The sequence below is a fragment of the Sordaria macrospora genome, chromosome 6 (assembly GCF_033870435.1).
Source record: "Sordaria macrospora chromosome 6, complete sequence".
In the NCBI taxonomy this organism is placed as follows: Eukaryota; Fungi; Ascomycota; class Sordariomycetes; order Sordariales; family Sordariaceae; genus Sordaria; species Sordaria macrospora.
Genome location: NC_089376.1, coordinates 2,236,666 through 2,263,982, shown reverse-complemented (window position 1 = coordinate 2,263,982; position 27,317 = coordinate 2,236,666). Strand labels below are relative to the sequence as shown.

At 47.9% G+C, this 27,317-nt stretch overlaps 8 protein-coding genes across 8 annotated transcripts; 6 read left to right on the top strand and 2 right to left on the bottom strand.

The window, feature by feature from the left end:
* Window positions 1-372: 372 nt before the first annotated feature.
* SMAC4_13987 (uncharacterized protein) lies at window positions 373-1,130 on the top strand (the record flags this gene model as incomplete). Its single annotated transcript, XM_066091721.1, has 2 exons — window positions 373-573; window positions 664-1,130. 2 exons carry the CDS (start codon window positions 373-375, stop codon window positions 1,114-1,116), a joined length of 654 nt encoding a protein of 217 aa, XP_065947496.1. The 3' UTR covers window positions 1,117-1,130.
* Window positions 1,131-6,576: 5,446 nt separating this feature from the next.
* Window positions 6,577-7,339, top strand: SMAC4_13986 (uncharacterized protein; the record flags this gene model as incomplete). The annotated part of the gene is made up of 3 exons (XM_003342822.2): window positions 6,577-6,771; window positions 6,817-7,041; window positions 7,085-7,339. Exons 1-3 carry the CDS (start codon window positions 6,637-6,639, stop codon window positions 7,337-7,339), a joined length of 615 nt encoding a protein of 204 aa, XP_003342870.1. The 5' UTR covers window positions 6,577-6,636.
* A 24-nt stretch (window positions 7,340-7,363) lies between these two features.
* SMAC4_13985 (uncharacterized protein) lies at window positions 7,364-8,161 on the bottom strand (the record flags this gene model as incomplete). The annotated part of the gene is made up of 1 exon (XM_066091720.1): window positions 7,364-8,161. The coding sequence occupies one exon, from the start codon at window positions 8,159-8,161 to the stop codon at window positions 7,364-7,366; it is 798 nt and encodes a 265-aa protein (XP_065947495.1).
* A 1,531-nt stretch (window positions 8,162-9,692) lies between these two features.
* Window positions 9,693-10,676, top strand: SMAC4_13984 (uncharacterized protein; the record flags this gene model as incomplete). Its single annotated transcript, XM_066091719.1, has 1 exon — window positions 9,693-10,676. The coding sequence occupies one exon, from the start codon at window positions 9,693-9,695 to the stop codon at window positions 10,674-10,676; it is 984 nt and encodes a 327-aa protein (XP_065947494.1).
* A 6,068-nt stretch (window positions 10,677-16,744) lies between these two features.
* On the top strand, window positions 16,745-17,557 carry SMAC4_09747 (uncharacterized protein; the record flags this gene model as incomplete). The annotated part of the gene is made up of 2 exons (XM_003343034.1): window positions 16,745-17,309; window positions 17,403-17,557. 2 exons carry the CDS (start codon window positions 16,745-16,747, stop codon window positions 17,555-17,557), a joined length of 720 nt encoding a protein of 239 aa, XP_003343082.1.
* A 130-nt stretch (window positions 17,558-17,687) lies between these two features.
* Window positions 17,688-19,591, top strand: SMAC4_09748 (uncharacterized protein; the record flags this gene model as incomplete). The annotated part of the gene is made up of 4 exons (XM_003343035.1): window positions 17,688-17,982; window positions 18,017-18,589; window positions 18,676-18,872; window positions 19,376-19,591. 4 exons carry the CDS (start codon window positions 17,688-17,690, stop codon window positions 19,589-19,591), a joined length of 1,281 nt encoding a protein of 426 aa, XP_003343083.1.
* Window positions 19,592-23,576: 3,985 nt separating this feature from the next.
* On the bottom strand, window positions 23,577-25,735 carry SMAC4_07383 (uncharacterized protein; the record flags this gene model as incomplete). The annotated part of the gene is made up of 2 exons (XM_003345044.2): window positions 23,577-25,260; window positions 25,391-25,735. The coding sequence occupies 2 exons, from the start codon at window positions 25,733-25,735 to the stop codon at window positions 23,728-23,730; spliced, it is 1,878 nt and encodes a 625-aa protein (XP_003345092.2). The 3' UTR covers window positions 23,577-23,727.
* Window positions 25,736-26,333: 598 nt separating this feature from the next.
* Window positions 26,334-27,242, top strand: SMAC4_07384 (uncharacterized protein; the record flags this gene model as incomplete). Its single annotated transcript, XM_003345045.2, has 2 exons — window positions 26,334-26,550; window positions 26,660-27,242. Exons 1-2 carry the CDS (start codon window positions 26,468-26,470, stop codon window positions 27,240-27,242), a joined length of 666 nt encoding a protein of 221 aa, XP_003345093.1. The 5' UTR covers window positions 26,334-26,467.
* Window positions 27,243-27,317: the final 75 nt, after the last annotated feature.

Below are 27,317 nucleotides of genomic sequence, written 5' to 3'. Positions count from 1 at the left end.
TGGTGTGGACGTGTCCCTGCAAGGATACTACCACTGCGAAGGATATGGCCTTCCTATATTACCAAGGCCCCTTTCGCGTCTTTGGCCCCCCCAAAGAAGTGATCAGTGACAATGGACCGCAGTTCATATCAGACTTCATCCAGGAATTGTCCTCCATATGGGGAACTGAATAGAAGCTGAGTTCGCGAGGGCATTTTCAAGCGGCTGGCCAGGCGGAGATTGTGTTACGTGGATCAGAGGCTTAGCTCATATGTCAATCACAATCAAGACAACTGGTCAGGAGCTTTGCCCCCGCTCGATACAGTACAGGCCTCATGGCCGCATGACAGCTTGGGCGGACTTTCCCCCCATGAAGTGGTATTTGGCTTCCCAATGCCCGCGCCATTCGACTGGTCCCTGGGGACAAATCTGGAAGACCTCCCTACCACTCGCGAGAAGTTGGCGAGGGGTCAGGCCCAGGAGATGGCCAAGACATTGCATGACTTTCAGGAGTCCCCCAGACCAGCTATTGCGAAGGCCCAAGAACGCCAGACCGTCCAGGCTAACCGGGGACGGCGCGAGCCAGATTTTGGAGTGGGCGACAGGGTGTTCATCATTAAGAAGGGATGGCCGACGGACCGGCCGAGTGACAAACTAGATTATCCGCAAACCCGAATCCCATAGCACATCAAGGCTATGAAGGGATACTCGTACGAGTTGGACTTTCCCGACACCTGGCGAGGCGCCCGAGTCTATCACGCCAGGCGGCTGAGGAAGGACCCAAACAACCCTTTAACTGGGCAGGCGAACGAGAATCCGACAAGCGAGATGGTAGGTGGGCGGGAGGAATGGGAGGTCGCCCGTATCCTCATCTCTAAGCTCTTGTATGGACGTCTTCATTACCAGTGGAATGGAAGGGTTGGGACCCAGACCCAAAGTGGTGGCCAGCGGGCGACTTCAACTCGCCCATGCGAATCAGAAAGTTCCACCGCGAAAATCCCAATAAACCGGGACCTCCAGTGCGACTGGAAATTTGGGAGAAGAACTGGTTGGAGGATAGGGAACAAGTCGATCATGCCGATGATGACAAGCCGGTCCAGCAGGGAAAGTCATTTGTGCGCAGGTCTGGCAGACTAGTGAAGAAGGGTTGAGAGGATGAGGGAAATTTCCGTAGCAGCGTGGGGGTAACAGACCACAAACTGCGTTCAATTTCACCCCAAGGGTGATTGTCCTCTGCCTGGAAAGCGGCCGCGGATTCGAACCCAGCTCGAGTCATTATTTTTGTACAATAGTTCTTGTTTTCTATTTTTTTACGGCTTTGGGGCTAAGCCTTTCATTGGAAGGGGGGTAATATCATGGCACTCGCGTTGTGGCTGGCTGCATCTAAGGCGGCTTTTGGGCGGTCAGCCTGGGCAGAACTCGCGCACCTTATTTTAAGGCGCACCTCCTCTTTTCTACTCTTGAGTTTTATTGATTTTTATTCACATCGACTTCTGTTGGCCCAGCCCTGCCTATTCCCAGAATTGTGTTGTCACAAATAGGAGGTTGTAGAATTTTGCAAGGATGCGATTCCGTAATTCTTTGTTAATTATAACGACTTTATACTTAAACCCTTTTTATAACAACGTATAAATTAATTATAAATACTGTTGATTCAATAGTTAGGTAGCTGCTACGCTTTTTAATTCCATTCATAATAATTGCGAAAGTGGTCGCTAAATAATGAACAGCTTCTTTGGTTTCCTCCGCTTTAAGTAATATATTCTTCGGACATTAATTTAATATAAGATCCAATACCCAGCGCTACTATATGTTACGAACCATGAGCAAGGAACACGGGCCAACCAAGCCACCGGTACATAACAGCCACATAAAGGCTGGGCAGTGTAACCATGAAAAGGAAGGAAGGCTCATGAAGGTAAGCCAGGCTCATAGAGACGAGCCAGGCTCAGGAAGATGAGCCAGCCCATAGGCGGTGAGTCAGCGCTAAGGGATTCACGTCTACGTGGACATCCGGAAACTAATATCTCGCAGAGGGCGAGCAAGTATAGAGGGACAACGGGAGAACTCAGATTATCAGATAGTTCGACAGTAGTCAATAGATCATTACATTGAGACCAGTACGCAAGCATACTTGTTGTGAATCCTTTGGCTTCACCGAACCACTCTGATAGTTACTACCATCAGCTATCTGATTTCGGCAGATCAGACTGCCGTTCGTCACGCTATATTAGAATCTATGTTCGTAAAGGATCAAATAGGTTTTTATTATCATTAACAAGGGTTTCCCTAGAATTATAAGGAATTCGAATTTAAGAACGATGTAAGGGTAAACGACCAATTTGTAGCTGTAGGTATTCATTCCAGAACAAATAAACCGTGCAACCACCGCCCCTTCTATTTTTATGAAAACTCTTTTGATTACATTTTTAAATATAAGGATTATGGAACTTTTTTAAGTTTTGAACTATATTATAACAAATTACCATATAGTATTAGCAGCTTTCATGAAGGAATATGTAGCAATAATCTTCATTATGCACGGCGTCGACACGGCGTCGTTGCAATAGAGAAGCGGAAGGGTTTTCATCCGGCTACGGTACGGTTTTTCCCACCGACAAAGAATGGAAGCAGTACCGCATACCCACTGGGTAGACTATGTACATAGTTTGGCATAATAAGACAATATGTATATATATATATATATATATATATAGTAATTATATATCACAATTCCTTCCACCTCTTCGTTCTTTTTGTTATGAATAATCTCCTCTTTTAGAATTACTTTATGCTATTGCAATAGTGGGTTTGCTAACTCTGTTTTCAATTCACTTTTATAGAATATTCTTAATTCTTTGCAACTATTAGGTATTTTGAATCTAAATAAACCTTTTTCTGTACCCGGAATATAGTAAAGGGTTTTTATTTAGAGAAAATCAAACTTGTCTCTTAGGCAGTCCGTCGACAAGGTTTTTTTTTCAATAATAAAGACCTTATTGGATATCATAAAGTTTGGCTATTCATAGCAGTAGTTTGCTTACTTTGTTTGCTTTTCCTATATTCCGGTAACTGTTTTTTTTGCGAATTCGTAAACATTTTTTCATCATTACTTTAGTTTCCTTGCTGTTTTCCAAGATAGTTTCTGTGTACAGGGTGAACAACCACGAACGAATCAATGATGATGTATTATGTAGAGTTAAGACTGTGTAAAGTCTGGAGGTCTAAAAGTAGGGCAAGGGAGGACCCTATGCGGTGTGGCCATGGCCAGAGGGAGCCATGGCTGGCCGCACGTGACACGGGACACCTCCAACAAGATAACTATTAGTTGACGTTAGGTGAAGCCAAAAGGTTCACAACAAGTATGGTAGCGTTATACTGATCTCGGTGATAATGATCAATTGACTACTGTCAAACTATCTAACAATCTCAGTTCTCCCGTAGTCCCTTTATACCTTGCGTGTGTGCCCTTGACTCCCGTATTCCTGAGTGTCTGCTCACTCATGATGTTGGCTCACTTGAAGGTCCTGGCTCACGGCATGAGCCCTCATAGTCTGTGAGCCCTCCTGGTTCTGCACCCTATTGGTTCCTGTGGTTACACTGTCCCGCCTATGTGTGGCTGTCGTATTCTGGTGGCTTGGTTGACCCGTGTGACTCGCTTGAGTTTGTAACACCAATTACTTCCAGAATATTGAACTTGAAATAGTCGCTAACCGCTGCGTATAAGAATTCTATATAAAGAATATATTATTTACGCATTTCAAAATGAAACTACCGAGTTTTATAAACTTATACAGTTTGAATAACGCTATGAAACTTCATTACCTTCGTAAAAAGATTAATAAACGTTTCCGTAGCGCACTCACTTACTACAACCTTCCGGAGGATACCAACGTTAAAGCACTACTTAAAATTTATTGTATTATCGCAACCAACTTAGAAAACGTCAACTATTACTATAAAATCATGATATACTTCCTTGAAGACCTTAGTATCAACAAGCTTAGTAGTAGCGGCGGCGGTAGTAGTGGTTCTCATTCCCATACTCCCGACGAATTTCCCGTTAGCTAGGGTAATATATATATAGATACTGTCTTATCACCCTAGAACTATTTATATAGTCCACCCAAAGGGTAAGCGGTGCTGCTTCCTTTCTTCATCCAAGGGAAAAACCATGTTGTTGAATACTGGATGAAAACCCTCACCTTCTCCATTTCCAACCGTAACCCCAAATCCGAACTTTCATCCCGTCTCACCATGGGAGCCCGGGGAGCCGTGGCTGCTTCGATGTTTGTCGTTCGTTCTTATTATTATCTCCTTTTTTCGTCCCAGTGCACTTTGTTACTTCTCATTGGCTGGTATACTGAGACCCCGCCCCTCCACTTATCTTCAGAGTTCAGGGATGGAAGAGGAGGGGTCTTATTCGTGGTACTAGATTACATTCATTCATTTATTCTCCGCCGATTGGCCGGTTGGCTGCCTGTAAGGTGTTGTGAGGCCGGGACTTTTGGTGAGAGAGATAACGATTGGTCAATTGGATTTATTAAGGTTCCAATTCCGAGCACCCTTATTGGTTGGCTTAGTAATACCACAACTCATATTGCTAAGCCCAAGGAAGAGATTTTCTACACGGGCCTAGTCACGTGTATCCATGGGTAAGCTAAGGACTAGAGTAAGCCCGACATCATCTTTAACGCCTCTTATGACTAGGAGGGCAAGGAAGATTCCATCCTATTTTTAAACCCGGATGGAAGTGAGGGAAGCAGGATTCGAACCCACGACCTTTCAGATGATACCGAATGTAAACCAAGCTCAGATCTTCTTGACTGGGCTATCCCCCCGTTTGAAATAATAGAAGTTGTATAAATAGTGTTCGAGAAATTAAAAAAAAACCTATTTTAGGAAATACCAATGTTTCAGTATTTCGATCCGGCGTCATTAATCCGAATATGTTACGAGCTGATAATGACGGGCATGGGCCAACCAATCTACCGGTACACAACAGCCATGCGTAAGCTAGGCAGTGTAACCAGAGGCAGGAAAAGAGCTCTGGGCAGGCAAGGGCTCTGGGGAGTCGAGCCAGGCTCACCAGTTGAGCTAGACTTACGAATCGCGCCAGCTTGTAAACCACACGCTATGGGGTTCACGTCTACGTGGACATCCGGAAACAGATATCTCGCGGAAGGCGAGCAGGCATAAAGGAACTGCGGGAGAACTCAGATTGTCAGATAGTTCGATAGTGGTCATTAGATCATTACATTGAGACCATTACGCAAGCATACTTGTTGTGAACCCTTTGACTTCACCGAACGACTCTGATAGTTACTACCTTCAGCTATCTCATTTAGGCAGATCAGACTGTGTTGTGGTGGGGCCTGTCCCACCTCTGCCATTCACTGGCCTTTGTGATGTGGGTCCATCCTCACCATTGTATTTAGCCCTCCACATTTCTTTTCCTTTCTCGTCTCCTGTGCTTAGCACAATCAACACACTTCTTGTGCCCACGAACGCAAGAGACTGCCGTTCGTCACAGAATAGAAACAAATATATTTATATTTGTTATGAGTATTATTTCAACTTAATTCCAAAAAACGGAGTCCTATCTCATAACATTTCTTTTAAAAAGAAATACCGGAAAATACGTATTATAATATAGAAAATGGGGAATTATTCATAATAGTCAGCGTATTAAAAGTATAAAAATAGTATCCTTTATATATAGCGGAGCCCTTTGTAATAGTAAGATACTATTTCAATTTTCAATATTTTAAAGGGAAGGATACATGTAATTCGAAGTAAAGTTTGTTAAGAAGAAAATTTATTAATAAAAGTTTTGGAATAAAGCGAAACATGCCTTTAGAACATAAGGGAAGGAAAAGCATGGAAAGTAGCTGTGACGACATAGGTCCCGTAACCACGGTGCTGGCCCTATACAGACCCCCTCGTTATACCAATTATGCTATCTAGTTAGCTAAGCCACTCAATAGGTTTTACGACCATTCCATTGCATAGTCGTAAATGATTTAATGAGTAATCCAACTAGCCCGATTAGTGTATTATACATATCATTTGTTGTGGTGGGGCCTGTCCCACCTCTGCCATTCACTGGCCTTGTTATGTGGGTCCATAAGCTCACACCACCACTGTATTTAGCCCTCCACATTTCTTTTCCTTTCTTGTCTCCTGAGCTTAACACAATCAACACGCTTCTTGTGCCCACGAGTCCAAGAGGTTATGAGCCCTCTGCATGCGATCGCATCGTATCGCATCGCTGCGCGCAGCTATCACGAGTATTGAGAACCCAGAGAAGAGATAAACAACGAGCGACACCGAGCGCGAGTCCCCCAGAGAACCCCAGAGAACTCCGCGTTGTCGCAACACCGAGTGCGCATCGCTTTAGCGACCAGAGAGCTTCGGCACTGTTGTCAAGCGACAAGAGACCAGAGATTTTATTCAAGACCAGATATTGTCAAGCGACAACGAGATCTAGAGAACAGAAATCGTTATACGACTTCAATGAAGATTGTCGGTAATTCGAGACACGTCTACTTGCACACCACAGTCACTGAGATTCCTATGAAGTCAGAAACAGAGAACACAACCTATGCGACTACAAACAACTACCTCTTTATTCGAAACAACGAGAATTCCGGCGCCATGTCTTTCAACGCCGCCACTTTGATTCCCTTGAAGGGCGAATCCAACCTTGACGCCTGGGCGCGCGCACTGAAGGTTGAGCTTGCCTCCCAAGGCCTGAAACCATACGTCACCAAGAGTATTCCAGAGCCCAAAGTTAACGACAAAACCAATGATGAAGACGAGAAGCGCCTTCGCCAGTGGATGATGGATCGCGCTAAGGCGATGTCTATTATTCACTCTACCATTCGCGACAAGAAGGTCCAGAACGTTCTGTCTATCAACAGCTGGGACGAGGATAACGACGATCCAAAGTATCCATTCGATTTCATCAAGAACAGCATTTCCAGTGTCACCAATGAGGCCAAGAGCGATGTTCTCAACGAGTACCAGACCATCAAGTGTGCCTCCTTCGCTACCTTGGAGGTCTTTCTCATGCGCTGTCATTCATTAATTCATGCGCTGGCAGTCTCTTCGCAAGCGTGTCAAGGACGTCGGCTACAAGATCGACGACACTGTCGAGCTTACCAACCTTTTCAATGCGGTGAAACACTCCTTTCCCAACGAGGCTTTATTGTGGGCCGCCGACAAAAACAAGAACAAATTGACTACCATAACCTTCCTGGCGAGGCTCTCTACCCTGGCCAACACCCAGAAAAACTATACCAATATGGTTGCTGCGAAGGTCGAGGTTAAGACGAAGGAAGAAGAAGAAGAAGAATGAATTTTTCGACCTAGTTCTACCAATCTATGGTAATGGGTCGTGCCCGCGACGGCGGCTGGGCATAGGTACATCAATCGGGAAAAACCCTCGGGCACCTTCCCGGGGGTGGAAAACCCTGTTGTCTCTAACTACTGGCGACCGGCTCCCCTCCCCCTCCTCCTCCGTCTCCGTGTCTTCCTCCATCCTTCCCACCGCTCGTCCGTCGTAGTTGATCCTTTCCAGTTCGGCCGGTGCGTGTCCCGGTATTTCGAAAGGCAGTGGTTCGTCGTCCGGGTCCGGGGTTTCCGGCCTGGTCGTTCTGATGCCGTAGATGCTACCGTCCGCCCTTGCGCGGGCGCCGGTGTATCCATCGGCCTTGAGGTTGTGTATCCTGTTCAGGTAGGTGGCGTAGTTTGAGCCGAAGGCGCTGGGGGTGTCCCTTGCCGCCAGCGGGTTCTTGTAGGCCACGAGTGGGCAAAGTGCGAAGTGTCCTTTCTCGAGGGGTTCTCCGCAGAAGCAGTTCTTGTATGCCTCAGGGGGGTGGTTGAAGCGTTCGTGGTACGAGTGGAAGTCGTAGTGGCCGGTCTTCTCTCCTATCCACCTCGCGAGGTATGACCGCGGGAGGTCGAGGTAGGGGTTGTTGTGGTGCCAGGGGGTGTCCTGGAGGTATGGCGGTCTGTGGGTCCGCCAGTACAGGTCGGGGTCTGCTTCCGGGGGAAGCGTCTGTATGCGGGGGGCTCTGGCCGGGGCCTCCGCCCCGGGGTTCAGCCATTCTCGGAGCGCTCGGAGCCTCGGGGTCCAGGGGCCGGGGGCCTCCGCCGTTGGGGGGTGTAGCTTGGCCATGCTTGTCAGCCTCGACCAGCCCGTCACGGTGGTTAAGACGAAGGATACCACGAAGGAGGTTAAGACTGAGACCAACGGAGATGAGCGTGTTGCCTGTGACGTCTGGCAAAAAGATCTACAAGAATTTGAACATTTTCCATGTGGCCATCATCGCGTTCCCGGCACTCCCGACTGCTGGTGGTGCGATCTCTACAAGGCTCCTGATACCTGGCCAGATCAACAAGAAGAAGGCGATCGGTTGGCTCAAGAACACCGGAACCACGGCCGCCATCGCGGGCAACAACAGCAGCATCAACAACCCGCCTACGATCGCTGGCGTCAACTCCAACCTGATCTTTGGCCTGGGAGGACTGTCGTTTGATGACAATCTTGAGGAGGATTTTCACTCGAGCTCCTGACAGGTGTAGAACCTATTCAGACAGATAGCGTTCAATATAACTTCGTCAAAGTCCAACAAACTCCCGAGGCAACAAATGTGAATAGAGATACCGTGCTATTCGATAGCGGATGTGGATCCAATATCTTCAACGATGTGAAATGGTTTACAGAGTTACAGCCACTCTCACGATCAATCAGTCACCAAGTCGGTAACGGCCAGATAACTAAATCATATCATATGGGTCTCGTGGAACTGAGTCTCCCCACCATATCTGGCAAATAGATTACGGTCGAGATCAGAGATGCGATTTTATCGCCATCAACACCAGTCAACCTTCCCACGACAACCGGGTTACTGAATGGTGGAATGGTTTGGTCCATGGAGACGAACAAGATCAAATTCAATAAGGGAAAATACATGGGAGAAGAGATACAATGCAACTGGATAGCCAACCTTCCAATCTTACCGACAATGGCACCGAGAGATATCGACGAGAGATATCAGGCCCAAGCACCAAGGCTTGCCGTATTAGCGTCTATCAACTACGATACGATGCATAAACGACTAATGCATGCAGGAAAAGAACAAGTCATAAAGGCTTGCCGTGACGCGGGTATTACCCTGTCAAATATCGGAAAAACGAATTGTGATGCGTGCCTTCGAAGTAAGGGAACCGGCATTGTCTACAAGGTGTCAAATCCAGTTGCGACGAGACCACTTGAGTGCGTAAGGATCGATACGTGGAGCCACAACGTTACAGGTCACATGGGGATTAGGCACGTTGTGCACTTTGTCTGCATGGTATCCGGTTTTCACTGGGTAAAGATGATAAGACAGAAGAGAGGGTTGATAGCCATTAAGGAATGGAAGAGATGGGTTGAACTCCAGACCGGCCTGAAGGTAAAGGTTCTGGGGATGGATGGAGGCACAGAGTTTGGCTTTGGTACGAAGGAGTTCCAGAACAGTGAAATCGTGGCTTGAGGACGACAAAAAGGGGTTGAATTCATAAAGACACCACCACACACCCCGTGGATGAACGGCGCACCAGAAAGAGCAGGAAGAGCGATGATGAAAAAATCAAGAGCGACAATAATCGAGCACGACATCCCTATCGTACTATGGCCTTTGGTCGTCGATGCGGTAGTCAGGGTCATGAACATACTTCCAACAAAATCCAACAAAGAGTACATCAGTCCTCATGAAGTTCTCAGCAGAGCAGCAGGCATCCTGAATCCGAAGCCCAGTATCCATCATTTCCGAACGTATTATTGCACGGCATATTACCATATCAAGAAAGAAAGAAGGGTACAAGGCGACAAATGGGCGGAGCATTCGAGACGAGGCCACTTCGTTGGTTATGCAGACTTGAATGGGAGGATCTTCTACATCTGGGACCCAGAATATCAACAACTGGTCAAAGCGAGTGCCGTAAGGTTCCTTGAACATTCATCTAGTCAGTCAGACGAGGAGAGGGCCGTCAAGCATAGTGTATTCTTCTCAGACCAGTCGATGGAGGAGGTGGATAAGGTTCTGCAGAGCAAAAAGGAAGTCTGGATTACAGCAAAACGTCCCAAACCCGAGGAGCTGATAAATGGACCAAGTGTTACGCCTGAGCCACATGGGTGGGTGACACAGAGGAGTCAAGGAAAAGAGAAAGCGGTTACCATGACGGATCAACAACAGGAGGAACACACGATTGATTCAATCCTAATTAGGCCTTACCCCGACAAAACATATCTCAACACTTCCAACACCATCACCAAGTGTAACGCCAGCGCCAGAATTAGCTCAACAACCATCTCCAACAATAACAACACTACCTACGATACAAGAAGAACCCAAATCACCATCCCCGGCCCCATCGAAAACATCAGCAGAAACAACTTCCTCCGAGGAGTCAACCCCGTCACCAGGCCCAACTCAACAACCTCTGGGTCCGGACCGAACCCCTCTAGGTTCGCGGGCTTCAACTCTAGGCCCGACATCAATTCCTCTAGGATCGTCGAGAGAAATCAAGGGTCCGAGGGAACAACAGAGCGTTCCGAGGTTGGAACTACAAGAACCCGGAACACAACCCCGAGTGTCCTGAAAAGCAACCCCGCAATATGCGAACCAAGATGTGATGACCTCAACTGAGCAAGACCAAGAGGATGACTTCCAGTATTTCGATGACGATGACGAGTTTGAGCCATTCGATAACTTGCCCTATATTAACCCTCATGATCTTGACGAAGAAGACCCTATCCCACCGAGGCAAAACCAGATCAGATCAGCATCCTCATCCTCATCCCCAGATCCAATCCAGGATACTCCGTCAAAACCACCAAGAATCACGCAACAACTAAAGTAACAACCGACCAAGAATCAGCACCCACGGAGCTAGAACACGCGACAACGGAGTCGGAGAAGGCGTTGCCGGAGTCGGAGGGGGGCTGTCAGCAGAGAAAGAACCGACAACGGACCAATCTACCGCATCCGCGGGGGCGGAGGTGACAAGAACGGGGAGACCGAGACGCCAGGCGGCACCGCAACCGGGTACGCTAACCGAAAAGCAAATCATCGTCGACAGCAACAACAAACCCACTAGTGAACTCCCTATCTTTTACCATGGTCTTCCAGAGAGGGGAGTGATTCTTGACAAAGGGGAGACCCTGTGTTTGACGGCGGTTAAGGTGATGATGCATGATCTTGAGACTCATTTATCCTCCATTCCAAAGAACTACCGCCAAGCAAAGAAACGCGAAAACTTCGAGATATACTGGAAGCCGGCTATGGAGAAGCAGTTGGCAGCATTGGAGGAGAGGGGTGTTTATGGTCTGGTTCCTTTTGAACCAGGCATGGAAGAAGTCCTCCCTGGGAAATGGGTTTATGGTGAGAAAGAAAATCTGGACTTGAAGACAATGGACCCAAGGGCACGATGGGTGGCTTGTGGCAACTTTGAGCAAGGCTCATGGGATATTGAAGATGTATACGCGGCTGTGGCAAACGCAGCGAGCGTAAAGATCTTCCTTGTAGCATGGCAGTCCTTGACCTCGAGTGCCATTCTACACAATCAGAATCTCCAGACCCACCTTCACTGGATCAATACCAACAACCGCTGGAGACACCAGCAAATGAATCAGCGCAGCCAGAGTTGACACAAGGCAGCCAACCCTCTGAGGAAGCCGCCACGGCACCTCCAGAGGTAAGCGCAGGCAGACCTCGTCGCTCAGCGGCGAAGCCACGTGAGTTCAAGTACAATGTCCAACGGGCAGTTGACAGTAACAAGAACGTTGTAGATCCCAGTCTACAACTCCCTACATTCTTCTATGGAATCGTTGAGGCTAGCCGTGTGACTCGCCTCCCCGAATACTGCCTCACAGCAATGAAGATGCTTCATGACTTTGCTGTTGTCAAGATGGACCGTAACATCCCCAAGAACCACAACAACGAAGCCGTAAAAATGGCCAACTACAGATCATACTGGTTGCCAGCAATGGAAAAGCAAGTCAAGGCCCTGGAGGATGCAGGAGTCTACTATTTGGTGAAGCAAACCCGGGAAATGCACGTTTTACCTGGCAAATGGGTATACGATGAGAAACACAATATCGATTTGAAGGAGCACATGGTCAGAGCCAGATGGGTGGTCTGTGGCAACTTTGAGCACGATGAGTGGGATTAGCAGGACATCTACGCCGCGGTCGCTAATTCGGTCGGTGTGAGGCTCTTCCTTTGCATCATGGCCATTAGTGATTTCGAGTGCGAACAATACGACTTCAACACCGCCTTCTTGAATGCCCTCATTCCTAAGGATGGCAAGAAGTATTACGTTGAACAACCGACTGGTCTTGAAAAGGAGGATCGCCACACATGGGTATGCCAGTTGGTTCGAGCCCTATATGGACTAAAACGCAGCCCCCTCTTTTGGTTTGAGACCTTACTGCCAGTCCTGAAAGCACTAGGCTTCACACCCATAGGTGCAGATTTGTGCCTCCTGGTGAACAATACCCTGGGTGCGACTATGGTTCTTTACATTGATGACTTCCTCTTGGCAGCAGCCAACCTCAAGATTAGCACCCACATCAAAGAAACCCTGGAAAAGAAGTTCAAACTCAAACATCTGGGCCCAGTGAGGACCTTTTTAGACTTTGACATCGTCAGAAATTGAACTGAGCGTACCGTCTTTATCTCACAAGAACGATACACCAAGACAATGATTGACAAGTTCACGAAAGGCCTCGCCAAAGGACAAGACCTTCACCCGACAAAGACACCCTGGCCTCCGGACTTCAAAATCCACGGGGGTGGGGAAGTTTCTGGTCAGCAGAAAGCCTACATCAAGAGCACAGGCTCGTTAAACTACTTATCCACTGGTACCCGACCGGACATCACGTTCACCGTCAGCAAACTGTGCGAGGGTAATGCGAAGCCAACCGATCGTCACCTTACCGTGATGAAGCACCTTTATCGCTACCTGACTGGCCATTCAGATCTGGGTATTGTTCCGGGAGGACACTTCTCACCGACTGCTGGCCGCCTCGATCTGCAATTCAGGGCATATGCAGATGCCTCTTTTGCAGACAACATTCCAGACAGAAAGAGTACAGCTGGGCACGTCGTGTTCCTTACCTGCGGTCCCATCCACTGGAAATCTAAGAAGCAGAGCCTTGTCACAACCAGTACGACAGAGGCAGAGTTCGTGAATCTGGTCCTTACAGCGAAGTCGCTGGAATGGATTGGAAGCATGTTGAAAGACCTGGGTCTTGGAGTCAACACCAACCAGATCCTTTACACAGACAGCGAGAATGCCAGGAACCGGGTGTTTAACGTAAACGTGCCGGCTCGTAACCGCTACATCGATATACGATACAAGTGGTTGATTCAGCAGCCGGAAATGAAGGCAATCAACGTGATCCATTTGGCCGGGGAGGATATGCCAGCAGACGGATTGACGAAGGCATTGAAGGCGGATAAGCACGCAAAGTTCGTGAAGTTGATTGGCCTTGTCCAGCAGAAGGTTCCCTGGACTTGAACACAAGGGAACCACCATCATGTGAACAAACACCATGTAAATAGGATCTCGACTCTATTAGAGAGTCTTTCGGTCTACGAGGGTGTGTTGGAGGTGTCCCGTGTCACGTGCGGCCAGCCATGGCTCCCTCTGGCCATAGCCCACCGCACAGAGACCTCCCTTGCCCTACTTTTAGACCTCCAGACTTTACACAGTCTGAACTCTACATAATACATCATCATTGATTCCTTCGTGGTTGTTCACCCAGTTCACAGTAAGTTTGTTTAGTTACTATATTCATAAATAAATTTAAACTGGTTGAATCGTACTGCACACATTTTAATATTAAAATCTCCTTTATCACTATAATTCTTCTACTTCTATAATACTTTTCCCAGTAAGCTTCGTAAATATGGTTAGACGCATAGCGGTATTGCTACGACGGCGTCGTTATATTACCCCCCTTTTTATTAAAAAATTCGTCCGCAAATTTTACGAATATATTATTCAAAAACAATCCTTACTCTTTGTTTATATATATATTGTCCTATCAAGCTAAACTGTTTACATAGTCTACCCAGTGGCTATGCGGTGCTGCTTCCGTTTTTAGTCGGTGGGAAAAACCGTACCATAGCCGGATGAAAACCCACCGCTTCTCTATTGCAACGACACCGCGTCGATGCCCTGCCTGTGATGTTTATCTTCCTCTCGGTATGACCTCACCGTCATTCCCGAGGCCGGATCTTTGATTCCGCTGCGTGGTCCCCCGACCTTATATTGGGTTCAATTATTCGTCCGCCAAAGGGATCCCTATATACGCGCGCAATCAATGAAATTAATTGTACAATGAAAGAAAAGGTTTTCCCTCCAAGTTCCATAGCCAAAAAGTGTGATTGACTATTACGGGCATAAATTAATGAATGAATGAATTTATCGACTGCATTTTACCAATACTAGATAATAAGTCGTGCTTGCGACGGCGGCGTGGCATAGGTACATAAAACAAAAAAAAGAAAAGCCTCATAGGTCAGCTAGGTCGGACCCTAGCGTGGCCGTGCGCTGGAAAAGCCCTAACTTTTGTGCGGTTTCGAAAAACTCTTAGGCCCCAAAAGCCTTCATTTTCCTATTCCTGTCCCCGGCAATGCGAGGTTCCAAAAGTGTATATTGTCCAAGGAGATCGCCGTCCTTTTCTTTCCGATGTTGAAATGAAAATGTATCGAAAAGAAAATTCCGATTAGAATGCGGCCCAGCCGTTTTGGATCCAGCAAGCGGCGTTCTAAGGGGGAGGTTTCGAAGAGTGGTTGTCGCTCGCCCCCCGACGAGCTGTCATCTCTCCGGCGCTCTTTCTTTTTCGAAATACTTTTGAAGAGCTTGGTTTCAAAAGCTATCAGCTGTGAGGGACGAGACGGCGGTGAACTCTCCAAAGGCCGCCGTCGTAGTTGTTGTTGCTGTCGTTCGAATTGTATCTTCCCGAATTCAAAACGATCAAAAAGTGGTGGGTTAGGCTACTGGTAGCCCTAAGGAACACATTGCACCAAAATGAGGGTAATTTTGGCCTGGCCTCTAACAACTGACTAACAGAGGGTGCCAAGAAAATTATTTTCGGGGGAGGGTTGCCGGGCTCCCATGGTGAGACGGGATGAAAGTTCAGATTTAGGATTACGGTTGAAAATGGGGAAGCTGAGGGTTTTCATCCAGTATTCAACAACACGGTTTTTCCCTTAGAGTAGGAAAGGAAACAACACCGCTTACCCATTGGGTAGACTATATAAATCGTTGAGCGTGATGAGACAGTATATAATATTATCAATCTCCGCCTACTCTAATAATAATTTCCCTCTATCATACACTTTTTTCTATATTTTAGTAGAGAATTTTAAATTCAGCTATTAATTATATGAAAGGAGGGTCCTTTCGGTTATAATTCAACTTACATTAAGTAGTTATAACGCAATCGGTGCTACCATATAATTAAGTAGGGTGATGAATCCGGCGCTGGAGTTACTATAGCTTTAAAAGCGTATATATTAAGCTATCCGTCTTCTATTTTTCGGGTAGTTTATTTTGAGAATATTTCTAAATTTTCTTTATTATAATCAACTTCTTCATCTTCAATTATCAATTACAACCTCATAGTCGGTAGTTAGCAAATTATTTAGAATGATATACTCTTCCACTAAAAATTCTAAGCCCTTCCTGGGACTATTTTTGTTCAAGTTTTGACAAGAAATATAATTACGCGCCCTCTTAATATATGTAATCAACATTCTTGTATAAACTAGTTCAATAAACGGGCACTTCTTTTTATTTAAACTACAATATTCGGATTTGCTATAAACTAAAAAGAAACTGGTAAATACTTTTCGGTAAATAAATGATTCGTTAACCTAAATTTAAGCCTATTACATTTTTCTCTGCCTTAATGTGAATACCCATTAAATTTAGAATAAAATCAGCTAATATAACCTATCTCAATCCTTGAAATATTACTGAAAAATATCATAATATTAAATAATTCGTCATAGTGTACCCTTTTATTCCAAAGGAATAAACCCTTTTCGATGTAAATAATACCTTTTACTATTGCTACTTTAACGAAAAGTATCTTTCTCTTTTCGGTCTCTCTTTTTTAAAATATAGCCCCAATTACCCTGTAGCCTTTATTCTTTGCAATAAATTAAATAATAATCTCTTTATTTATCTTATTATAACCGGCTTGAAAAATGCTTTTCATGAAGATTCAGACGATAATGATCGCAATTTTATTTCCATTAATGAAAGCTTTTGGTATTTATACTTCATTTTTTAAATATTAATTTTGTGTTTTTTTTATTGAAAGTCACTACGTAAATATTGGTATATTTTTCTTATCAGTAGCCTTAATAACTTTCTTCTAATTAATTGGAATGTTAATAATGTTACGACACTAGCGGATGGGTCCTAGTACGTAATGCTGTGCCGCGTGCACAGCCCACCCGGGCCCTGGGTTGAAACCCTGGGCGCCAGGCGCGCATTTGCACGTTTTCCGCCTTTCTTCTTTATCTTGTGATTTTACTATAGATCTGGAATAACGTGTTCAGCTTTGTGTCTCGTGACAATCACAAGATCAACTCTACACTTTCCAGGGAGGAAACCAAACATCCTATCACTTTTGCACTTTTCAGAAAAGCAGTCGTGTCGCATCGCTTCAACGTTGACTCCGGTTTACCCCGCGATGGTGCACACCCCGGAGGAAAAGGCGACGGCCCAGGCCTCGCCGAAGAAGCAGCAGGTCACCGCGTCAAAGGTGTTTGCCGCAGTGAGCGCTCAAGCTAATGAGGCTCAGAAACAGGCTATTAGAGCCCAGGATGACAAGGTTGCCGCTGAGCAAGTTGTCTTCAACGTTGAGGACATCCCGATCACCCCTGAGTCCGTGGTCGAACAGGATGACGCTTTCCGTCGACGTTCGTTGAACATTGTCACCATCAAGGACAAATGGGATGCCCAATCCAGGACTCTGGATGTGTCCAGTCTGGAGGACGAGGAGGCACCCAACGATATCGAGGAAGCAATCGGGTTTTTCAACCAGGAAGTCACTAATAAGTTGGCCAACGTGCGGTACACCTTTAAGAGGAAAGACTTGTACGCATTCCTGTATGCGAAGATTAGCGCGATTGCGAAGTACTATTCGCAGAAGGGCGACGGCCCCTTTCTTTTCCTTCCGTCCACTGACAACCGCCGGGAAGGAGCATTAGTCGGAGCATTTACATCGCGACGGGTCCCGTATGGGACCTCTGCTGGTAGACCTCCCCACCTTCAAGAACATTTGTCAAGATCCTGCCGGTCTTGAAGCGATCTTTCAAGAGATCAAATTGCGCGCCATCCTCGTGGAGTTGGCGCTGCCCAACAGCGCAGATATCAGGTCATTGCCATCAACCTGAACACTAACTTGGGCAAGATGTATGAACACGCCATGAACTTCCCCAACTACTGGAAGGCGGCAGAGGACGAGAATATTGAGCTCAAGAAAAAGGGTAACGACTACTGACGACAACTCCCGTCCTGACCACCGAGGTTCGCACGACAACCAGAGTCCGACCCGCTCACCGGACCACTACCGCAGCTGGTCTCCTGCTCCCCCTGAGGGATGCCGCAACTGCCCCAAGCTGCTGGCCAAGATGAATATGGTCAGGAACGATCTGGCCAAGACCTATAAGAAGCTGGCCCAAACCCAGGACTCGCTTGTCTCCCTCAATGCTCAGGCAGAGGAGTTGGGTACGGAGGTGGCCACCAGGGAAAATGATATCTCGGATCTCAACGCTGTTATCGCTCGCCTTACCAAAGAGGCCATGAAGCTGCGTAAGCAGAAGAAGACGGTAACTATTGACCTGAACGCGCAGAACTTGGAGAAACAAGCCCACAGCCGCAGTCGTGACGATGACACCGACGATCGTGGTGATACCGACCGGGAAGGTACGCCCGCTACTGGCACTTCGACATACAGCAGCGGTCGGCTGTCGGCAAAAGAAAAGGACCCGCCCTATTTTTACAATGAGAAAGACAATGGACACGGTTACCTTCGGTGTGTGGTACTGCCGCATCCAGAACAAGCTGAAGCTTAACGCCGATCACTTTCTCGACGACGAAGCCAAAAGAATGTACATCGAGAACCGTACGGCCGGCAAGGCCGCCCAAAATTTGGAGCCATACCTTGGAGACGGTCCGCACTGTCTCAAGACCTCCCAACAGCTGCTTGATCACCTCAAGAGTGAGTACTACGACCACAAGCGCAAAGAGAAGGCAATCCTCGAGTTCAACGAGTTACAGTTCAAGATGAGTCAGGATTTCCAGGACTTCCGCAACGCCTTTGTACGTCTAGCGGGGGAGTGCAATCGCCCAGCCGATATCTGGAAGCAGGAGTTCAACTGGAAACTCCCTACCGATATCCAGAACGCTCTCCTTTTCGGATATAGCGAAGACACTGTCAATTTTTCGACCTTCGTCCGCATGGCCAAGAAATGTGTGAACAGTCAACGCCTGTGGAAGGCAAAACAGAAGGATAATAAGGGTAAAGATAAGGGTAAGGATAAGGACAACAAGAACTCCTCTTCTCGGTCGAATACCTCTGCAAGGCTAGAGGATCGTCCTCCTCTTTTCCGTCCGCAGCCAAGGGCTCGGGTTTTCGTCGTCCCCCCGACATGTTGAAGGAAGAGACTCGCAAGTTGTTGGAGGAAGACAAGTGCTTCGTCTGCAAACAGACCGGTCATCTTTTCAAGGATTGTCCCAATAAGCGCAACAACCCAAGTCGCATTAATGAGCCAGTTGAGCAGTTCGCTCGCAAGGCTGAAAAGAATACGGAAGAGGTAAAAAACTAGCTACCCTGGGAATCGTAGACTCCCTCCCAGGGATTGAGTCAGTACGCATCTGTTCCAGTGTGTCGAGGACAGAGGTGGCGGAAACAAAGGTAAGGAAGGATATCTTGAATGGTTATCTAGGCGGGGAAGCACTGCTTATCTCCTGTGCCATAGCAAGCAATGGCAAGTGTTTAACTACAACTGATGCACTTATTGACTCGGGAGCAAATGGATATCTTTGTAAGCAAAACATTCGCCGACCAACTCATTAATAAAACGCAAATCGAACAGCTCCGAGGTTTCAAACCCCACACCGTGGAAGGTTATGACGGCCAACACAGCGGGACGATCAATCTATGCCTGCGAGGCACACTCCAGGTCCAAAATCGGATCCTCCCCGACGAAGTGATGATGGTCATCAAATCTGGTCACGATCTGATCCTAGGGAACACTGAATGCAAAGACATAGGGTGCTGGTAGACGCGGCCAACCAATACCTGATCTTTCCTCAGACGAAGGAAGAGGAGGAGGCGGAAGAGAGGGTAGAAAAGGCAAGGTCTTCGACGCTGGAGAAAATCAACCACCGCATTCAGGAGCTGGAGCTGGCCGCCCAGAAGGAGCCGGAACCGGAGGGGCCAAGGATGCAGGGGCGTTCTGCTGAATTATTCGAGGAACCCGGAGGGCAGCGGAACTCCACAAACGAGCACTCGACCTGGGCCTCAGGATAGACCACAAGAAAACAGAGGCACTTTACCTCCCGCCACGGGGCAAGGACGCAAAGAAAAACTGGCGGAACCCCAGCAATATCACCGTCACCACACCAGCCGGCCCGGTGAGACCCCAAAGCGAGATGCGTTGGCTAGGAGTACACTTGAACGCCAAACTCTCACTCGCGACACAAGTTCGAAGACGCATACCCAAGGCAACGACAGAATAAAAACGAATTGCTCGAATTAGCGGGAATACAACGTTCGCGCTAAATTATATAAAAACAAGGTGGCACATTAGGGTGGCCGAGGTGATGAGCAAAAGAAAGAAGCTGAGTGCCGCAGAGGCGCGTGCACGGTTCGATGGAACCACACTGCAGTACCACACATTGCCCAGTAGGGATGAGAAGTCATCTCCGCACTACCTCTCGAAGGCTATGAGCTCACTCCTGGTGCAAATCAGAACGGGCAAGATAGGCTTATGGGCGTTCCTCTTCGAGAGAAGAGTGCCGGAGGTGACAACACCGTACTGCCGGTGCGGGTTAGCAAAGGAGACGTTCAAACATATTGTCTTGAGATGTAGAGAAACGGAAGGCACATGGTTATGGGGAGACCCAACGTGGCCGACAAACATTGAACAACTCCACGACGAACTCGAGACAGTGGCGGGGACGGAACGAATCCTTCGCTGGGCATTGCGACTGGGACGACTGCAGGAGTACAAGCTGGCAGTGAAGATCGAACAAGCGAAGGAAGCAGAAGAGCTACTAGGGAATTCAGATTGATCTTTGATTCTGGAGAGCGGGGGTACGGTCGGGGGACAACGCAGCGGAATCAAAGATCGGGCCTCGGGAATGACGGTGAGGTCATACCGAGCGGAAGATAAACATCACAGGCAGGGCGTCGACACGGTGTCGTTGCAATAGAGAAGCGGTGGGTTTTCATCCGGCTATGGTACGGTTTTTCCCACCGACTAAAAACGGAAGCAGCACCGCATAGCCACTGGGTAGACTATGTAAATAGTTTAGCTTGATAAGACAATATATATATATATATATATATAAACAAAGAGTAAGGATCGTTTTTGAGTAATATATTCGTAAAATTTGCGGACGAATTTTTTCATAAAAAGGAGGGTAATATAACGACGCCGTCGTAGCAATACCGCTATGCGTCTAACCATATTTACGAAGCTTACTGGGAAAAGTATTATAGAAGTAGAAGGATTATAGTGATAAAGGAGATTTTAATATTAAAATGTGTGCAGTACGATTCAACCAGTTTAAATTTATTTATGAATATAGTAACTAAACAAACTTACTGTGAACTGGGCGAACAACCACGAAGGAATCAATGATGATGTATTATGTAGAGTTCAGACTGTGTAAAGTCTGGAGGTCTAAAAGTAGGGCAAGGGAGGTCTCTGTGCGGTGGGCTATGGCCAGAGGGGCCATGGCTGGCCGCACGTGACACGGGACACCTCCAACACTTACTCAATTACCGTACCCAATCAGCATAACGTTGCTGGCTGGCAATACCCTTAGTCCGTACGTAGTACTATAAAGGATAGCTAGCCGGACCCGCTTTACAAACTTCCTTTCTTCCCTTTTCTTCTTCGTAGAACCTCATTAATCTATTTATAGCCAGCACCTATACCCACTGTGCTGCACCCCTTACATTAGCTCTGGAGGCCAGGCTTCTAAAAATGCCTCGGGCCGAGGGACTTTAAGCGGACTATAGTTACCGGCCTCTAATTAGCTAGAGTTCCAGTATATAAATGTTATCTTGCAAACCGGGCTGAGCTTGCAAAGCTTTTCCTCCTTGTTAACAATATCAAGCTCTGCTCCACATCTACTACCGTGCTATCCCTAGGAAGTAGCCCCGTAACACAATCGTTTTTTTATAATTGAAGTTAATTGCATCTTAGAGCTGGGGTACTATTATAGTACTAAATATCATATCAATCTTTCAACGTCTTAATATTATACTACCGACAAACTAGAAGCTCGTCCATTACTATATTTCCACTCTACTTATATATAAAGTTGAGGAGTATACTACCTTCTAATCTTCTCCTCTTCATACAATAATACGTCTTCTCCAAGTCTTTGCTAGATCTGTATCGTGACAACTTACTTGTTACAATACTCGTACTATGTAATTAATTAAACTGTTTACTAGATTAGCTATAAACTATTCAATAAGCACCGCAACTAGAGCGATCTACATACCACGTATCTTGTTAGATTAGGTAAGGAAGGCGGTTAAGGGTAGTGTAATCTAAAGCACTCACTTAAAAGTGTACTACCGGCTCAGATTCTAACCTCTTACCGTTTCTTTCCTTAGCTTTAGTTATTTTATCGTTTTGTACACACTCGTGGTGCTTTGGTTAAACGCCCCCGCGTTGCATTTTGACACCTTATATTGAAATTTTAAATTATTATAAGAAACTCCTAGGATACGGGGGTCGCTTGAGACTTTTAACTACTAATTATAGTGCCTATTAGTTTAAATAACTAGTTTAAACAAATTAAAAGATTTGATTGAAAATAGAGTAAAACTACTCTGTTGTTGTTGTTGTTGTTGTTGTTGTTGTTGTTGTTGTTGTTGTTGTTGTTATTTTAACGTCTACTTCCGCCTCCCGAAGGGCATGAGATGTGTGACAGCTACCGGAATAGATACAAGAAAGAGCCCAAATCCTCCCTCTATAACCCCAAAAAGTAGAGCGCAAACCACGGCTTAAAGCCAGATAAATTCGTTGCCCCCGAAAAGAGATACCTTAGTTAGGGGCCCCAATCAGCATTTGCTGCTCGGGCTGAGCCCTCCTGTCCGCGCCCGTCCACGGACTCCCACAAATCCCGTAGCTGATTTGAAGTAATAGAGGTCAACGCCGTTGGAGGGAAACCTCAAGGGGAGAAACCTCCAAAATTGGTCCGCCGTCCTCCCTTAGTTGAAAAGGAGATAGTCGATGTGGTTGTCGATATCATTGAGGATCGAGGAAGATATAGCAATTAGAATGCGGCCCAGCCGTTTTGGGTCCGGCAAGCGGCATCCTAAGGCAGAGTTTTCGAGGTGGTTGTCATTCGATGCGGCTTGTGCCCGGTGAACGGTACTATCCTCGGCGCCCCTTTATCTTCCCCGAGTAGTAGATATAGTCGAAGAGCTCGGCTTCGAGAGCTACCGGCGTTGTCGTAGACGGAGGTCAACTCCCAGAATCCCTCCGCCGAAGGTCGAAATGGTGGGTTAAGCCATTGATAGCCCTAAGGCACCCAAAGGCACCAAAAAAGGGTAGTTCTTGGCTTCGCCGCTAACAACCGACTAACAGCGGGTGCCAAGAAAAATTATTTGGGGGAGAGTTGAGAGTAAAACTACATCAATAGAGTAACAAGAACGTTACTTAAAAAATAAATAAGTATAAGTTTAGCCTTTGGAGGTAGTATTTGCAAACACTAAGTGAAATTCTTACATTGTAATTATTAACCACTAAGTTATTCAGAAAGTGAAATAATCTTTTTTTTCCTTTTCTGAAGTTCTATCCTTTTGTAAGGAGCCGATTTGGAGGTGAATATTTCCAAGAAAGAATGTAAAATTACGAAGTATATTGACTGGAAATTGGTTAGTTCTGTCACGGCGCTGGCGGACCACTATATCACTAGGCTATGTTCCAAAAGGATACAAGTAACCGAAGGTGGCAATTCAGTCGCTCAAGTGGTCTTATATAGTTGTGATGGCAGTCGAGAGGCACAACTGCAAGGCTGCCATCACAAGTTCTGGGGCAAAGCTTAGATTTGTTTTAAGTCCGTTGTTTGGTCTCTAACCGCTTATCCTTCTATTCTTAGTTATAACTACGAACATATTTGCGGGGGCAGATCCCTCTTATGAACTAATCTGATCCTTCTATGATGAACCCTTGTATATTTACTATTCTACAAAAATATCACAGAAAAGAAACACCTCAACTGTAGTATACGCTACGAAGGTTTGTGTTCTCTCTATTCTTTTATATCTACCAATGCCCATAATATTTATATCGCTAGGTCCTGCTTCCGTCGACCTGCCTTATCATTCGCAGGTATGTGTCAAACTTGAAGCTAATTCAAGTACGTACATATGAAACACGCTGTTCCTTCTCTCCTATGTTTTCCACCCAGTGTAGATCAAGTTCGTAAGAATGTCTTGAAAACAGGCGAATCTGTACAGTCTTGCCATGGGTATCCGATCTCTTTCAAGAAGCTTTGGAGTTCGGTAACTTCCTCGTCAGGACACTGAATACCTGTCAATACCTGGCCAATATCTCCGCCGTAGTTTCGATATTGGAAGAGGCTAATGTTGTACTTAGGTCTCAAGAGACGCAAGAAACGCTCGAGGGCGCCTGGCCGCTCGGGAAAGCGGAAAGTATAAAGTCTTTCGTTGGGCACGCTCGAGCGGCCGCCAACCATGTACCGAAGATGGCTCTTGGCAAGCTCGTCAGCGGACAGATCTGTTACGTCCATGTCACTAGACTGCCTGATACGGCCGATGATGGCCTGTAGTTGCTCTGCCCGGCGGCTGCCGGAGTCTGCGAGCGAAATGCCAACCATGACGTTTGCCTCGGATTCAGTAGCATATCGGTAGCTGAACTCGGTGATGGCATGTGGCATGATAGCGTTGACCAACTCAGCAAAAGCGCCAGGGCGTTCGGGGATATTAACAGAGAGAAGGGCCTCTTTGCCCTCACCGTACTTGGCACGCGCGGAGACGAAGCCCAGGCGATCAAAGTCCATGTTTGCACCGGATGTGATGGCAACGACGGACCGGGTGGGGTCAGCGGATGGGTTGGCAGCAACCCACTTCTTGAGTCCGGCAACGGCCAGCGCGCCGGCGGGCTCTATGATGGAGCGCGTGTCTTCGAACATGTCTCTGATGGCGGCACAAGCCTCGTCGGTGGTGACGTGGACCATCTCGTCAACGACCTCTTGGCAGATCCGGAAGGTCTCCTCACCAACCGTCTTGACGGCGGCACCATCGGCAAACAAACCAACATCTTTGAGAAGGACACGCTCACCCTTGGCGAGTGACTGGGTCATGGCGTCCGCGTCATAGGTCTCGACGCCGATGATTTTGACATGGGGGGCGATGCGCTTCACGTAGACACCAACACCCGCAATCAATCCACCGCCGCCAACAGCACAGAAGATGGCCTGCAGCTTCTGCAAATTGGTCTGTGACAAGATCTCCATGCCGATGGTGCCTTGCCCGGCGATTACATACGGGTCGTCGAAAGGGGGGATGTTGATGAGGCCGTCCGACTTGGCCCTTCGCGCACACTCCTCCTTTGCTTCGTCGAAATCGGCGCCATGGAGAACGACGTGGCTCCCCATGCGGGAAACGTTGAGATGCTTGATGCTGGGGGTGCCCTTGGGCATGATGACAGTAGCGGGGATCTTCAACTTGCGGGCGGAGTATGCTACTCCTTGGGCGTGGTTGCCGGCACTGCAGCAGACCACACCCTTCCAGGACTCCTTGGGGTCGAGATGGGCCATCTTGTTGTAGGCGCCACGAAGCTTAAAGCTAAAAACGGGCTGTTCATCTTCACGCTTAAGGAGGACGTTGCACTCGAGGCGGTTGCTCAGGTTGACAGCCCGGGTTAGAGGCACCTCACTGCAGACTTCCCGGACACGAGGGAAAGAGGTGATGATGAGGCGCAGGTACTGTTTGTGGGTTAGCACAGGTCTTGTCCCATAAAGGAGCGATGAGTCACCCGGCAGAAAGGGCCATGAGCCAGACTCGCTGTCGGAAAATGAGAATGAAACAGGAGGAATGTCCAGATGCTGAACTTACATCTACGTGACCGTTCGGAAGCAGGAACTCATCAGGAACAATGTCCTTCATCTTGCTGGTCGTGGCATCCTCCGATGGCGGCGATGGCTGCGCGCTGTACTCGGTCAGTGCGAGGTTGCCAACTGAAGGAGGACTCGCCGGCCTCTCGCCATTGACACCGTTAACTACGTGCAGCGAAGCACCGTTGACGAGCAGCGGCTCTGCACCTTGTGTTGAATCCATTTTACGGTGTGCCTCCAACAATGGAGAGTAGAGATGTGAAAGTTGTTTCAGAAAAAGAAGTGAACCAAACGCAGTGCCGGTGTCGGTGCCAGCGTTTAAGCTCAAAGAGTCAGGGAAAGTCATAAACCTCCCATGAACCCCGTCCGCACTATTTTTGTCAGGCGTCGCCCGGAGTGGGCCCCACTGTCCAGCTCCTGTACACTACACCAGTGTACATAGGTGCGGTAGGTACCTAGTTTGCTGCAGTTAGCTTGGCAGCGGTTACGGGAAAGTACTTGAGGCGGGAACACCTCAGAGTTATTGGCGGATTTTATTGCCTCATCCCACAGGAAGAGATCGTCTTGAAGGAGGTGCTGTTCGATATTCCCTGCCCAGGCTGCTGCTGGAACCCAACATAAGAGGGGCTTCCCAAGAGTGAAGAAGATGCTGATGTACCACGGTACCTGCCAGACAACAATAACCAATGTTTCCTAAACCAAAACACTGCTGCTGCCTTTTCAGTGATGTCGCTGACTCGCTGTGCATGTTGCGCGAGGAAATCAGGGTGTAAGTGATAGTGAGCATGTACACCAGAGGTATTCGAGGTACCTGTACGGTCTTGGTTGCGGGGCCGGGCCCGGGCGGGAGTTGTGGGGTGCCTCGACCTTTTTCGCCGTTTTGGATCTATCCATTCCATCATGTAGCAGGCACTGTCGCCCATCGCCTATCGTCATCGCCATTGCCCGCCCGTCTCCGTCTCCCGTCGCTTCATAGCCGAATCAGTCCCGCCCGTCTCTGCGAATCGCCCGCCAAGTCTACCCTTACCGCAGCTCCCACTTCCTAGAACAGAGCCCGACTGCCAGACATCCCGTCGACATGCCCGATTCTACGAACAACCAAGGCTCAGCCCCACCCGGCCTTTCCTCTAGGCCTCTCCCCTCCTCCTTTGACGATAACGCGTGAGTCGAGTCGCCTTGCTTTACCCTTCTGGGCGCTGTATTTCCACACCGTTACATGCCACAAGCACCCGATGCTGACGAGGCCTCGCCTGTTTTCGTTCCCAAACAGTGACTTTTACAACGAAAATGGCTTCCAAAAGGTGTCCCGCCGTCTCCGCGAGGAGCCCTTGATCCCCATCGGTTGTATCGCCACCGTCGCGGCCTTCACGGGCGCCTACCGTGCCATGCGCCGCGGTGACCACCAGCAGGTTCAGCGCATGTTCCGCGCCCGTGTTGCCGCCCAGGCCTTTACCGTCGTCGCGATGGTCGCCGGCAGCTGGTACTACGCTGCCGATCGCCAAAAGCAGAAGGAGCTGTGGAAGCTGAAGGAACAGCAGGACGCCGAAGAGAAGCGTCAGAAGTGGATTAGGGAGCTTGAGGTGCGCGATGCCGAGGACAAGGCCCTGCAGGAGAGACTCGAGAAGAGGAGGAAGAAGAAGGCAGAGCGCGACTCGGCTGCTGGCGCTCCCGATGGCGTCGCCGCTCAAGCCCAGGCCGCCTATGCTGGTGCCAAGGACAAGGCCAGCAATCTAGCCGGAAACGTAGCGCCCGAGGATCCCACCAAGTCCCACGCCGCAGGTGTCCGCGAGGCACTACCTACTTGGCTTGGGGGCTCCAAGGGAGCCGATGGGTCGTCGCGGGATAAGAATTAGGCCGAATATAAACGTGACGGAAGGCGGCCAGTCAGGTATGTGTTTGCGAATGATGTACGATATGAAAGGACGGTC